Source organism: Octodon degus, unplaced genomic scaffold (genome assembly GCF_000260255.1).
Source record: "Octodon degus isolate 3935 unplaced genomic scaffold, OctDeg1.0 scaffold00038, whole genome shotgun sequence".
NCBI classification, from domain to species: domain Eukaryota; kingdom Metazoa; phylum Chordata; class Mammalia; order Rodentia; family Octodontidae; genus Octodon; species Octodon degus.
In genome coordinates this window covers 13,931,826-13,945,657 of record NW_004524614.1, presented here as the reverse complement: position 1 = coordinate 13,945,657, position 13,832 = coordinate 13,931,826, and the positions used below count along the sequence as shown (strand labels likewise).

The 13,832-nt window shown below is 37.2% G+C and overlaps 2 protein-coding genes across 9 annotated transcripts in view; one reads left to right on the top strand and one right to left on the bottom strand.

The window, feature by feature from the left end:
* The window catches only part of Nbea (neurobeachin), a 760,086-nt gene that overhangs the window by 206,061 nt on the left and 540,193 nt on the right, over positions 1 to 13,832 (bottom strand). For all 8 annotated transcript variants that reach the window (XM_004631077.2, XM_023714988.1, XM_023714990.1 and 5 more), the window contains one exon: positions 12,427 to 12,563. In XM_004631077.2, the coding sequence (XP_004631134.1) occupies positions 12,427 to 12,563 (137 nt within the window). The remainder of the gene's footprint in view (positions 1 to 12,426; positions 12,564 to 13,832) is intronic.
* On the top strand, positions 8,588 to 9,927 carry Mab21l1 (mab-21 like 1). Its single transcript, XM_004631080.2, has one exon. It carries the CDS (start codon positions 8,800 to 8,802, stop codon positions 9,877 to 9,879), a length of 1,080 nt encoding a protein of 359 aa, XP_004631137.1. The 5' UTR covers positions 8,588 to 8,799; the 3' UTR covers positions 9,880 to 9,927.

The window sequence follows — 13,832 nt, the reverse complement described above, 5'->3', positions numbered from 1 at the left end:
ATTGGGAAGTATATTCCACTTAGTTTCTCATTTAAGAATATAGCATTCAAAGCTATACCATTGTAAATAATACAAATATTAGAAAATAAAGTGTTATTTGATATTGTTCTGACTTTTGTTTTTAAACATACAGATATGGAAACTATTGCAGCTGATCATTTCATTCTGACATGAGTTTAAAAGGTTAAGTTACTATCTGAAGAAAGGTAATCTGGTTGCCTTTCACAGCAGCCTGCAAGCTCTGCAATCTGCATAGAGAGGGGCATTTGTCATCATTAGCTGAGCTGTGACAGCTGGCACCCAGGGTGTCCCAGAATCAAGAAATGGCAGAGATACTCTTGGTTTAGGTTTCCAGTAAGCATAGTAGGTTACTTGAGGATCAAGTATATTTTATGAAAAGCTTTGTGATGTAACTAACAGCAGTGAACATATTTGAATTTTCCATAACATGGATAATACAATGATAGCACATAATTAGCAGGTTGCCTCTAGACAACAAGATGCCAGATTATAGTATGAATAAACATCTACTTCCTGCCACTTAGAGAGGTAGAACTGTTTTCCATACCCAAATAGCTCCAGCAGAGTGCTAGAGTGCCCCCCCCAATCTGGGTTAGGATGATCCATTAGGTATACTGAAGGAAACATATTGAGGTAGAGAGAATGGTTCTCAGGGATATTTCAAATTAGATTATAAACAATACATAACTCTCCAGGAATGAGCTCAACTACACACATCCTATATGGACCCATCCTTTTGATAACATGAACATGAAAAGTAGTCATTCCCACAGATGCAGACTTCCAATTATTTGAAATGTATCTATTTGGTAATAAGTATTTAAAAATATTCCCTGGTGAAATATTAATATCAGAATATTTTGTCCTAATGAATGCTAGTAACTATGGGTCTGAAACAGTTGTAATCAATATAGCTAGAAGAGAATTTTTAAAGCTTTAAAAATTTATAAGCCTTTTTATATCTAGTTAGTGCAAAACTATATAAATGAAAAAGTATAAACTAAAAAATAGGGTGATCAGATCTTTGAAAATTTAGAATACTACAATACCTCTAAAGTCATCAATGTTTAGAAACATAATCAATAACACTAGGTTTTATATTATTATGTAAACTAGTTTTCCACAAATAAAACTAATTTTTGTGTTAATGTAAAATCTATGCAAATACATGCAGTCATTTATCAGGAGAGCTGACAAGCATTCCATATTGGAGGGGGAAATGAAACAGCCTCAAGAATAGAGGCAATTAATTATTTCTGTATTTTTTTCTTCTTCTGTCTTGAGGCACAAAAGTTATCCATCCAGTTAAAACAGCAAATGAAATAAAGAGATTTTTTTTTTATTTAAACACATATGGCTTTTGCCTGCAATACTGATCACCACAAGGTCTACAGATGCCCGTGGCTAAATTGTACACTGGCAGATGCACACAGGGGAAAACTGTGCTAATGCAGCGTGGAAAGCAAAACAAATGAAGAATTGAATTTGCTACTCAAAAAGCTAAACCCCCAAAACCCTACTTTTCCCTCCAATGAGTTATACATTTTGCTTATCAAACACAACTAAATCTACAAATAATTTAATCATAGTTTGTTATACGAAGTAGAAAATGATTCTAAATTTATAAAATTACTTTTATGAATATTGATATATACTAATTTGGATGGATATTTAAACACCATATTTTTATTTTTGTGGACAGTATGGTTAGCAATATTTAAACATCTCAATTTTATAATCAAAAATTTATGGCACTCAAAACTGACATAGTATATGTAACTGGATACACACTACTGGAATGTTTAATTGTTACTATTTTTAAGATCCATTTGCGACAACCTCTTAAGGTAATGTTGAAAATTGGTAGGGGTTATTATGGAGCAGTCTTACCAATGTGATGCTACTTCCTGGTGGCAACAGCAGTCTGTATTTAGTAGCTGTCCCTTAATCAAGTTAACATATAAATGCATAAAAGGTAATTTGATCTTTTGCTATCTGCAATACTGTACTGTGGTTCTCTCTTTCTGTGTGTGCACACAGTCTGCATACATAGGCTATTTTGCAAACCATAAAAAGAGTATTTCCTAAAAACAGTTTAAGATTATCGAGAAAGCAATAACTTTTTCCTAATAGGTCTGTAAGCATGCATAATATTAAACTTCTACCGTAATAGCCAAATACATTTAAATAATTTCTATATCTTGGGGGAAGAAATAAAAGACTAGTTGTAGTACTCTAAGCTGTAAAAAGGCAAATACTTGAAACAGCATCAGTGTATAGACTTCTACAATTTAGTAATTTATTGTTGAGAGTATTTGCAGCCATCTAAATTTAAATGACAATGAATGTTTATGCAGAATTTGGAGTAGAAGCATATGTTCCAAGAATGTGCATATATTAATTAATATTAACTCCAATTAACTCTTTAGTCTCATCCAACACTATGAAAAAGAAGGAAGAATTTACTGAAAATGTAAATAAAATGAGAGGTTGTGAGATTTTTTCTTTTGTACCATTAAAGTACATAAATGACAAGAATACTCTGAAATTTGCTAATTTAGGTAAAGAATTAAAACAGTGGAACATTCGGGTAGAAGGTCTATAAAATGGAATAGTACTGTATGGAAATTATACACAAATATATCTAAAAAGACTCCACATAAAAATAAAGCTATACCCTTAATTTAATGGGGTTCTCATTTTTTTACTACAAGCTCTGTATTTTACAAAGTATGCTCTTCCTTCTTAATTCAATTTAGATATTTATATGAAATAGGGATATGTTGACTTAAAAGTATTATTCATCAATAATACACTTGTTATTTTCGACAAATTTCCATATGATGCATTGTGCTTCTGAGAAATACTACACATTGGTATACTAAAGTACATTATTAAAATAGCGAAAATAATGTTAGTGAAAATGAAATATAAGTAATCTTTTTCTGACGTTTATATCTGTACCTACTTGTAAAGATATAAAAATTCAAAGTATGTATAATTTTATTTTTTCTATAAAGCATTTATGTTGTTGCATATAAAATGGTGACAAGAGTTAATCATTTATTTAATTATCATACTATTACTCATTAAAATTATCTACTGGTTTAGAAGAATTGTTTTATGTATTAAAAATAAGCTTCCAAACTTTAAAGTAGGAATATGAAAGTTTATTTTAAACATACAATCCCTGGAAGTTGGTTATGTACCATTTCAGTCTCAAGGTCATGCTGAATGTTCTTGGTGCCCTAATCACATACAGTATGGTACAGTAATGACAGCAATGCCATGCTGGATGATCCACTACAGACGTAACAGATTAGCAAACTAATCACATATGCACTCTTTTCTCTATGTGCAATGAAAATGTAAGACCAGTACTAAGGCTGTAGTCACATACATGAGTGCAAGTAAATCTATGTTAGTTATTAGTTAAAGAATATCTATTTTTTAACTTTGGATATAGAAAAAAATCACATAAATCTATCCTGATAATTTCTATAATATCTGAATGAAAAGCACAGGCTGATATCTAATAAAAAGAATTTTAGTTTTGTTGATTTGAAAGGTGATAGCAAATTTACAAAGTGTCTGGAGTCTGTGAGAACTAAAACAGTCAAACCAATATTTTCCTCTGTTATTCCTAAAAAAATGAATATTTAAACTCACTGTTGAAAAACCTTTTGAAGAGGTTAGAGAGCACAATTCATTATGATCTAATTCAAGTTTTTTTTTTCATTTTTTAAATGCAACTTAGAATATTTTGCAATTTTGTGTATATATACAAGTGAAGTAAAGACTGAGATTATTATCTAAATAAACCAGGCTTATATGTTTTCCTAACAAAAGAAACATTTGGTCAGAGTTATAAAGAATTACTTCAAGTTTGCCAATCAAGCAGAGGCCCTAAGTAACCTCAGGGTCAGTTTTCTTTTTAACACCTATTAAACAGCAATCCCAAATTTATAAAGTAACACTGTGAAAAAAAAAGTACTTATCACTACAACTGTGATAATGGGTGTGTCCTCAAGTGACAAAGGTGATAATGTGAGCAATGTCCTTCATCACTGAAATGAACAATACTTTTAAAAATTAACCATGATTTCTAGGATATGCTTGATCAAAGAAACAAAATAGCGTCTAAACTGTAAATAGCGACTTCACTCTTCTGGTTGACTTAATAATGAACCTGATAGTAAAACATGAAATAGTGGTTTTATTTTATATTTTGAAAAATAACTAATTTTTTAAACTTCTAAGCTATCTTGTTTCAAGCATTCTTATGTCAGGAGTCACAACAGGAAGAAAGGTATAGATGCCATCAAATTAAATTACCAGAAAACCTTCCTCTATTTTACTTTATTTAATGTGACATATAAAGAAAACCCTGCACAAATATCTGTCTTTAATTTCTCTAGTTTAAAAAAAGAAATATATTGTGTGTGGCAGAATGAAACAGTTGAAATAGCCTAGGTGCATTTAAGGGCTGGGGGTTGGGAGAAGAAATTGGATGCTTATAATGAGCCTTCAAAGCCACTCCAGCAGTAGGGATAAATAATTTAATAAACTCAACTTCATATTCTTCTTCTCTCCCCAGAGCAATAAGCACATATTAAAAAATAAAACTTTAAATTCATGAATATCTGTGAATAAACTAGCAGCCAGCAAATGAGGAAAACAAAACAAAACAATATCTACATGAGCACCTAATATGTGTGCATATACTCTAACAGATACGTTTTGAAAGATCAGAATTGCTAAAATTTGTGAACATGCAATTCTACTTTAGTTTTTCAGAAAACACAAAAATCTTTCTTTCTTCCATTTCTTAAGATACAGTTTTTCCTAAACCTAGCAAAGAGACTGTTTATGTATTACTTTGTGAGTTCAATATAAGTAAGTAGCTCTGCCTAAAAGGTAAGCTACTTAGGAAATAGTACTTCAGGACAAGTGCTTTTGCCACTGTTATTTGAATGCTATGAAGTATTAAACACAGCAATATTCATTTACTTTATTCAGTACTGTTAATATTTATGAAAATGATATCCCTGTGTCTTTATGAGATTTTTTTTCAAAGTGTACATTTTAAATCAAGGATGCTTCCTGCACTATAAAAATAAAACAGAAAGGTCAATTTAAAATCTCAAGTATCATTCAAATATAAGCACTGCAATCATTAAATCATGAGATTCTTGGGGTATTGTTCCCCTCAATTAGATCAGTTTTCTTCAATTATGATTCTATTATTAGCTCATGTCAAAGAAGCCTCAATGAATACCATTGAAAACAATTAACCATTCATATCTTAATGTATGAGACACACACAAGCTTTTATTTTAGTAGTACTAAAATTATATTCATATAAGACTGATACAAGTAGGGTTCTTTTGTAAACTTTTCATATAATAAAAATGGATTTTAAGTCATCTGTATATTACTTCATCATTTGAAATAACTAGCTCAATATATCAATTTTTAAAAAAATTAGTCAAATATAGCATTCCCACAAAACAAAAATGCAGATCTTCAAAATCTTGGGTGAAAATCAGTTAAATTACAGAAAAATATACTATTATTTTTAATTCTTCATAGATATAAGTGACTTCAATTAAAAAATGGAAGGGTGGAAGACTGTCTTCAGCACAGTTTATTCTCTTCAACGAGGGGTGTTAAGATCGTGGAAAAGATTCAGCTAAGGAAGGTAATTCTTTTCACGTGTTCAGTGTAATAGAAAATCGCTGTGTTGCAGCAACAAGCACTACTTGCACTTGGGTATTATTCTAGGGCGCCCAGTTCACCCACAGTGATAACAGCGGCCCAGGGAATACTGTTATGTAAATCACTGTCAGCGCAGCGGGTGAGGGGTAACTTAAAGAAACAGCTCTGAAAACCCGATCCTGGCATCCTTGAAACCCAATGACTTCCCCGGAATTCTACTAGGACTAACGGGTTTCTCGGTCTTTTTCTTACAATCTATTTTTCTTTCTCAAAGTGCAAATCGTTAGTGAAAAGGCCCGGCTGCACCAATTAGTTTGCACAAAGTGCTTCAGTGTTTAGCTTCCCTTTAACCCAATTAAGCGGCAAAGAGAGCCTCGAAGATGGGCCACCTGCGCGCCTGGCTGCGGCGAGGCCGTGCCGGAGCCCCTCGTGGCCCGCGCGCATCCTTTCGGTCAGACCCCGAGCAGCCTGGGGCATCAGCGTCTTTGGCTGCTTCACGTTCGCCGCACACGGGAGGGGAGGTCTGCAGATGGCCAGAGAGCACAGGGTTGAGGGCTCCCAGCAAGCATCTCTGGCCTACACTTTGTGGAGAGGCACTGGGCGTGAAGAGCCAGCGCGCGGTTAGGAGAAAGCGCCTGGTTCAGTTGTGACTAATGGAAGCCCAGAGGACCGCCGGGACTGTGGGGTGCATATGCACAGAGGGTGGAGTGAAGCTGCTGATAAGAGAGCCTGAACACCAAAAAAGGTTTTAAAATAACCTACATGCACAAATAAAACGTGCGGAACGGTGAGCAGAAAAAGGAGAGCAAGAGGGCCCCTGCAGGGCGGAGTAGTGGACAAAGGTGTTGAGCGGAACGCACTGGACCCGCGCTGGGTGAGACAGAGGTGTCCTTTCCCCAGAGACCCCCGCAAAGCTTCGCCTCTGCCTGCCTAGGGCCCATTTGCCCGTTTTCCTTCTCTTCCAGCTGCCAAAAGGTAGCAGAGCATTCACTTGCAACGCCAGCAAAGTGGGGAGGAGCTTTTCGGGTTCTCAGTCCCTGCTCCTAAGGGAAATGAAGTGTCTTGAAGGAAGGAGTAGACGGATGCCATGAGCCCCAAATGTAATGTACTATTTTAATCTAAATCAGAATCTATCACTTGGGGATAAGGACAAAGTAAATTGTAGGTGGCTTCGTGATGCTCTACCTGTGTTCCTCCCAAGTAAAACAAAAGCTAGGGTTAAAAGCAGGAGCTCTCAACATCTTGTTCAGAGTGTCTCTGAAGGAAGTGCCTACAAAACTGGTACCTGGAGTTAAAGGTAGTGAATTTTGAATCTGTGTAGCTTTTAAAGACACTAGTATTTCTTTAGTTTCTATACATTGAGGATAGACCTGGTGCCGCAGCAAAAAAAAAAAAAAAAACAAAAAAAAAAAGTTCTACATAAACCATTCCCTTGTGTTAAGATTCTAGAATTTAGATATAATTTATTTCAAACTTCCTGTAATCCAAAATGTCCTGATAACTGCAAATTACTTTTCTTGGAAATTATTAACAATTTCCCTTATATCATGTAATATATATATATATATATATATATATATATATATATATATATATTTAGAAGTGTACTGTCAGGTCACTCTAAGTACATTCAAGGTAGGTGAAATATTCCTAACATACATTTGTAAACAAGTCAGAAAACTCAAATTTTTCTGTATCATCTGTTAGTGGGTCTGGTGTCTACCATTTCTCTTGAATTTCAAATCTTAAAATACAGTTCACTACACAGTCATAGTAAAATAATCTTTTGATCCCAGAAATAACTTATTTTATAAATATTTCCACCAGAAAATATCCAGCTTGGCGCCCTGCTTTTTAATGGGAGCAAGGCTGCCAATGTGCAGAGACTGCACACAGGAGGCGTACCAATCTTAAAACATTCAGCTTAAATTGGGTAGATAACATCGACCACATTCAGCAATAATTTCCAGTTTCCTCTCAAATGCAAGTAAGGAGAACACATGACTTGCTTAAGGTTTTAAAATCATTCTAACATACAGGAACTTGAGAAAATTATTCAAGTATTATTATATCTACCATGGACAGGTAGTTTGTGCATAAAAAGGTGAACTTTTAACCCAAATTTTAAAAAGACCCAAAGGATTAAGGGACATTAATTATCTTACTTTAAATGCAAGTTGGTGACTTTGTTTTAGAAAGCTCCATCTAGTTCACTAATTGACTGATGACCACCAATACACCTGTATTTGCATTTCGGTGGTAAAAAAGACAAGGAAGTGTTTTCAGCAAGAGGGCCACTTTGCCAAGTCTTTTCAAAATGTCAATATGCTTCAAGTAATACCAAAGCTGAGAGACTCCTCTTCATTTCCAAACTGCCTAGGTGGCCTGAGCAGCGTCTGCCGGCAGCAGCCCTCTACCTTTCATTTGTGTGCCTATATCCATAAGGGGGGATTAATTAGCCGGGCTGGAGCTGAAGGAGGCTGTCGTGACGAGCCCAGTGGCGATTGGCCGCCTGCCTGCCTGGCCCTGCCTTTATAATTTCCACGCGAGTGATTCTGGGCTCTTAGACAAACCAACACCAGCTTCTTCTGACATATACACACGCACACTCACCCCGACGCACACTCACACTTTTCTTCCATCTGATTAACAGTCCTGCACACACAATGATCGCAGGAAAGCGTAAATAAATACGGAAAGGGGTGATTATTTTGACTACTGGAAGAGCCTTGCAGAGTCTCAGCGCAACTTTTGTTTTTATTACTGAGAAGGTGATTTCTCCATGCATTTCTTTCACACAAGGATTCTTTAAAAGAGGAAGCAAGAGAGGGGGGAGGACAATCTTTCACTTTATGACCGGCTGGGCTCAAAGATAAAAGGAAGGAGAAAGCGGCGGCAGCGGGGAAGTCACCGCTGCAGCAGTTCGGAAAGACACTTTTGATACATTTCTGAGCGCTGCGGCCCGATTCTCCACCGAAGTTGGCTCCAGCTCTAGCAGCCGCATTGGATCCCACAGCTTACTGCGAGACTCCGGTGTACAATCCGGATCTCTGCCCCAACATGATCGCGGCTCAGGCCAAGCTGGTTTACCATCTGAATAAGTACTACAATGAAAAATGCCAAGCCAGGAAAGCTGCCATTGCCAAAACTATCCGGGAAGTCTGCAAAGTAGTTTCCGATGTGCTGAAGGAAGTGGAAGTGCAGGAACCCCGGTTCATCAGCTCTCTCAACGAGATGGACAATCGCTACGAGGGTCTCGAAGTCATCTCTCCCACCGAGTTTGAAGTGGTGCTTTATCTTAACCAAATGGGGGTGTTCAACTTCGTGGACGACGGCTCGCTGCCGGGCTGCGCGGTGCTGAAGTTGAGCGACGGGCGCAAGAGAAGCATGTCTCTCTGGGTGGAATTCATTACTGCCTCTGGCTACCTCTCGGCGCGCAAAATCCGGTCCAGGTTTCAGACGCTAGTGGCTCAAGCAGTGGATAAATGTAGCTACAGGGATGTGGTAAAGATGGTCGCTGACACCAGCGAAGTGAAACTGAGAATCCGAGATAGGTACGTGGTGCAGATCACCCCGGCTTTTAAATGCACCGGGATCTGGCCAAGGAGTGCTGCCCACTGGCCACTTCCCCACATCCCCTGGCCAGGACCCAACCGAGTGGCAGAGGTCAAAGCGGAAGGTTTCAATCTCTTGTCCAAGGAGTGCCACTCCCTGGCCGGCAAGCAGAGCTCTGCTGAGAGTGACGCCTGGGTGCTGCAGTTCGCAGAAGCAGAGAATAGACTGCAGATGGGGGGCTGCAGAAAGAAATGCCTCTCCATTCTCAAAACCTTGCGGGATCGTCACCTGGAGCTGCCGGGGCAGCCCCTGAACAATTACCACATGAAGACTTTGGTTTCCTACGAGTGTGAAAAGCATCCCCGGGAGTCGGACTGGGACGAATCTTGCCTGGGTGATCGGCTGAACGGGATTTTGCTGCAACTCATCTCCTGCCTGCAGTGCCGGCGGTGTCCCCACTATTTCCTACCAAACTTAGATCTGTTTCAAGGCAAACCTCACTCAGCTCTGGAAAATGCTGCAAAACAAACGTGGCGACTGGCAAGAGAGATCCTGACCAACCCTAAAAGTTTGGAAAAACTTTAAAGGATGATCTAGTTAAGAGCCGGAATAATTTCTCTTCTCAAAGTCCTACATAAATGAAAACTTACTGTTCGATTTCTAATATCCCACTAGACAGTGCAAATGATCTCCTCCTTAAAAAGGAGTAATATAATGTTTAGGCATCATCTCACCCACCCCTCCAAGGGGAGAAAAAGAAAAATGGAACGTGATGGAGAAAAACCCAAACCTGCAAGGTATTAGTGAAAAGTACACAACAACACTGGGAACACAGCCTGACATAATGGTAATGCAAGACCTTGGGAACATTCTGCCTATCAGAGGATTATAGCAATCCTTGTGATTTAGGTGCATCTGTCTGTGAGTAAACAACATTTGGATATGTCATCTGAAGGGAAGTGTAATGTATATTTTGATGTGTAACAAATATTGTGATCTCACATTGTCTTTGAAAGTGTGGATGTTGGTGTTTTGTGATTTGGTGAACAGAACTTAAATTGCCATTTTGGAGACTTCCAGACATTTTCCACTAACAAAGATACCACTGCAAGGTAGATTTCCTCTGGTACTTTTCTCTGTCTTTGAAAGTGTCTGAACTTTAAAAAGTTTACATTTTGTTTCAAATATATTGCTTGTTCTATTTCTAACATTCCATAAATATACTTGAAATGTTATTTAAATATATTCAAAGAAATTTGAATTCAGCTTATATAATTACGCTTGAATATCTGAATTATATATTTGAAAAATGCACTTGAAATACACTGGATAATTACTTTTGTGATTTAGATTTTAATTTCTGTTGCTGGTTTTTATTTAATTAGAAGCAAATAAATGAAGTAAACTACAAGTCGTGTCTGACTTTAAATTGTTTTTCTATCAAAAGATGGGATTCTTCAGTTTGAAGATATACTGCACTTAAATGTGTTAAACATTATGAAGAATATGCTAATGAAACAAACCTTAAAATATCTAAATGCTCTTTTTATACAGCTATATAGCTGTATAAAAAGAGCTATAGAAGTGAGCCATCTTACTTACTTAGTCTTACTTGTAAGACTTCCTTTCTGCAACCAACACAGCTTAAATTTACCTGTGAAAGTTTGCTCTTCTGGTATTTCTGCAGCATTTTTATTTATTTATTTATTTATTTATTTATTTATTTTTTGTGGAACCGGGGATTGAACTCAGATCCTTGCGCTTGCCAGGGAAGCACTTATTCCACTGAGCCATCTCCCCAGCCCCGACTGCAGCATTTTTGATAACTGGAAAAAATGTATCATTATGGTATAAACAACTGAGTTAGAAATCTGACTAATTAAAGTCATACTAAAATTTTTAACTGTATATGTTAAAATTGAGCTTATTATTTCTGACCAATATATTTTATGACAAATGTTATCTTATACAGTAAGGATTCTATCAGTAGAATAAATGATAAAACCAAAATTTCTTATTTCATAGGGTAAACTCATGATAAAACATATAGGCAGACTTTTGATTATTTAAAATTAAGCACCTCAAGCCCATTTAAGAAAAAAATCCCTGCTTTTGGAGCTAAAAGTGAAAGAAGTGTTTTGGAGTATTTTAATAGTCAACAAGTGCTGAAAGGACTGGTCAGTGAGTTAGTTCAGGTGGCAGTAACTTTGGACTCTTGATTACTTTTCTATAATACTTTATTTGTCCATACAAATTAAATATATACAATAAAATTTTGGGTCTGTGGACATATTTGACTGTTTTTGAATGTCTGCCTCTGAAAACATGTTAAAGAAAGATCTTTGCAAAATGATACTAGAAATATCTAGTATGACAATGATCTTGAATTTTTATCTCAGGAGAAAAGTTTACAAATTGTATAATAACATTAAAGTTAGAACATTAACATGGAACTCAGAAGACAATTTTGAGGTGTAGAGATGCTCTAATAGTCAGATGATTAAAAGCTATAAGATAACAAAAAGTCTATATGATATATTAAATATTTGTTCATTCCATATGGTCCAAATATGTATTTTATGGCACTACAATTTACAGAAGCAATCAACCTTTAAATATCTGATAGTTAATATGTACATTTAAAATCAAAGCACTGGAAAATCAGTTTCTTAGATGAACAATGTATGTGATAGTAATTGGGAGGTGAAATTGTATCTAAATATTCTTACCCCAGATTCCTTATAACCTTTCAATAAATAATGCACATGGCAAGCCATACTTTTCAAAATTAAAAACAATCTTAATAAAAAATATCTCAAAATCTTTCCTAGTCTTCCTGAGAAACTGAGATGCCGCAGGACAGGGACTTGGGATAATTGGATCAACTACCAAATCTGACCAAATTCACACAAAGGCAAAGAAAAGCTTTGAAAATGCTCTGGCAATACAGAACATAAACTCATTAATATACTCTTCAGGTCCATAAAAGAGAGCATATACTATTTTATTCATTTTATTTTCGATAAGAAATAATTACTCCTCCCTCACTGTCATTTAAAACTAAGCAAATTGAAAACCACTTCCTGCCACAAAGCCACCAATACCATACACCAAGGAATTACTTTAACTCACTTTTGTGTCGATCTTCTTGAAGGCAGAATCGTCCTCATCTACCTCGAAGTAGATTTCTGTCGTGGTGATGGAGAGAGTCCCCTTGGCCACCACCACAGGAGCCACGAGTTGGGCTGGGGTGCTGAGTACCACTGGGCCTGCAAGTCAAAGGCACTGAGTCAGGCTGAACACCCACTTCCCTCGTGTAATCCCGCTCCCTCCCAGAAGGTACCACAAGATTTCATTTTTAAGGATGTGCCAAAAAAAAAAAAAAAAAAAAGTGTGTATGTTATTCCGGAAGGTCTTTCATTTAGGCAAGGACTACCTAGGTTTTATACAGTACTTTATTAACAAGATTAGAGATAAACAGCTCTATACAACACTAAGGGAACACGGTACGGGAGCTTATGAGTTTTCTTTTCTTTTCTTTTTCTTTTTTATCTTTTTTTCTTTTTGTCTCTGCTTAGAAATCCTACCATGGTTGGCGAAGCGCTGCTCTTACTATCTTAAAAGTACAGAACGAATTCCGTAAGGTTGGATTCGCCATTGAGCATCACTGGCTTTCCAAGAGACCTTAGCAGTCACACAGTCTCCAAAAACCAACCACCTCCTAAAGCCAGCCCACCCTACAGAGGCACTACCCAAGGAGACCCGAGAAAAGGTGACTAAAAAAGGACCTAAATATATAAAGTTCACCCTTAGAATATTGCAAGAACATTATTTTAATATCAATGTTCTCAGACGCGACCCATATTGATGTATACACGGACATTAAAGTTCTGAAGAAATGAACGAAAATCTCAGCAGTCATTTACTAACAGAATCGGTCAAAAGTGATGTAAATGTAGGATACTTAAACAGGAATGGTTCTCAGAAAAAGGTCTCCATATAGTGTTTCCTAATTTGAAACTCGGGGAAACGGAGCTTTAGGAAAGGTGTTTAGAAAGTGTGCCTACTGGGGTGCTTACTTCAAATTCCCTCAATTTGAATTCCATGTCTTTGAATATTGGTTCAAAGCGTCATTACTTAAATACGCTCTTTAAACACCCCAAAGAAGAGTTATCCTTGGTTATCCTGGTCTTAACACACAACAGGAAATCAGAAATAACGCCCCCCCCTTATTTTTTATCCAAGGGCGCATCAGAATTCCGGCAGGAATTGCTCTCCTCAAAAGCGTGTGGGCAAAAGGTCACAATAACAGTAGGATAAAGGCAGTAAGAAGCCAGCTCCCCGCGGTCACGCAGGCCCTGGCCCACCGAGCCGAAACCCGCCTCGCAGCCACAGCTTCTGCGGGGCGCGGGCGACGTGGCTGCGGCGAGGCTCGCGTTCTCGGGGAGCAGAACGCGTCGGGCCGCCGCTGCCCTGCACAAAGCCTGGCCATTCCTGTCGCCAGAGTTACAGGCAGGGCTCGGCCGGCTTCGGGCTTG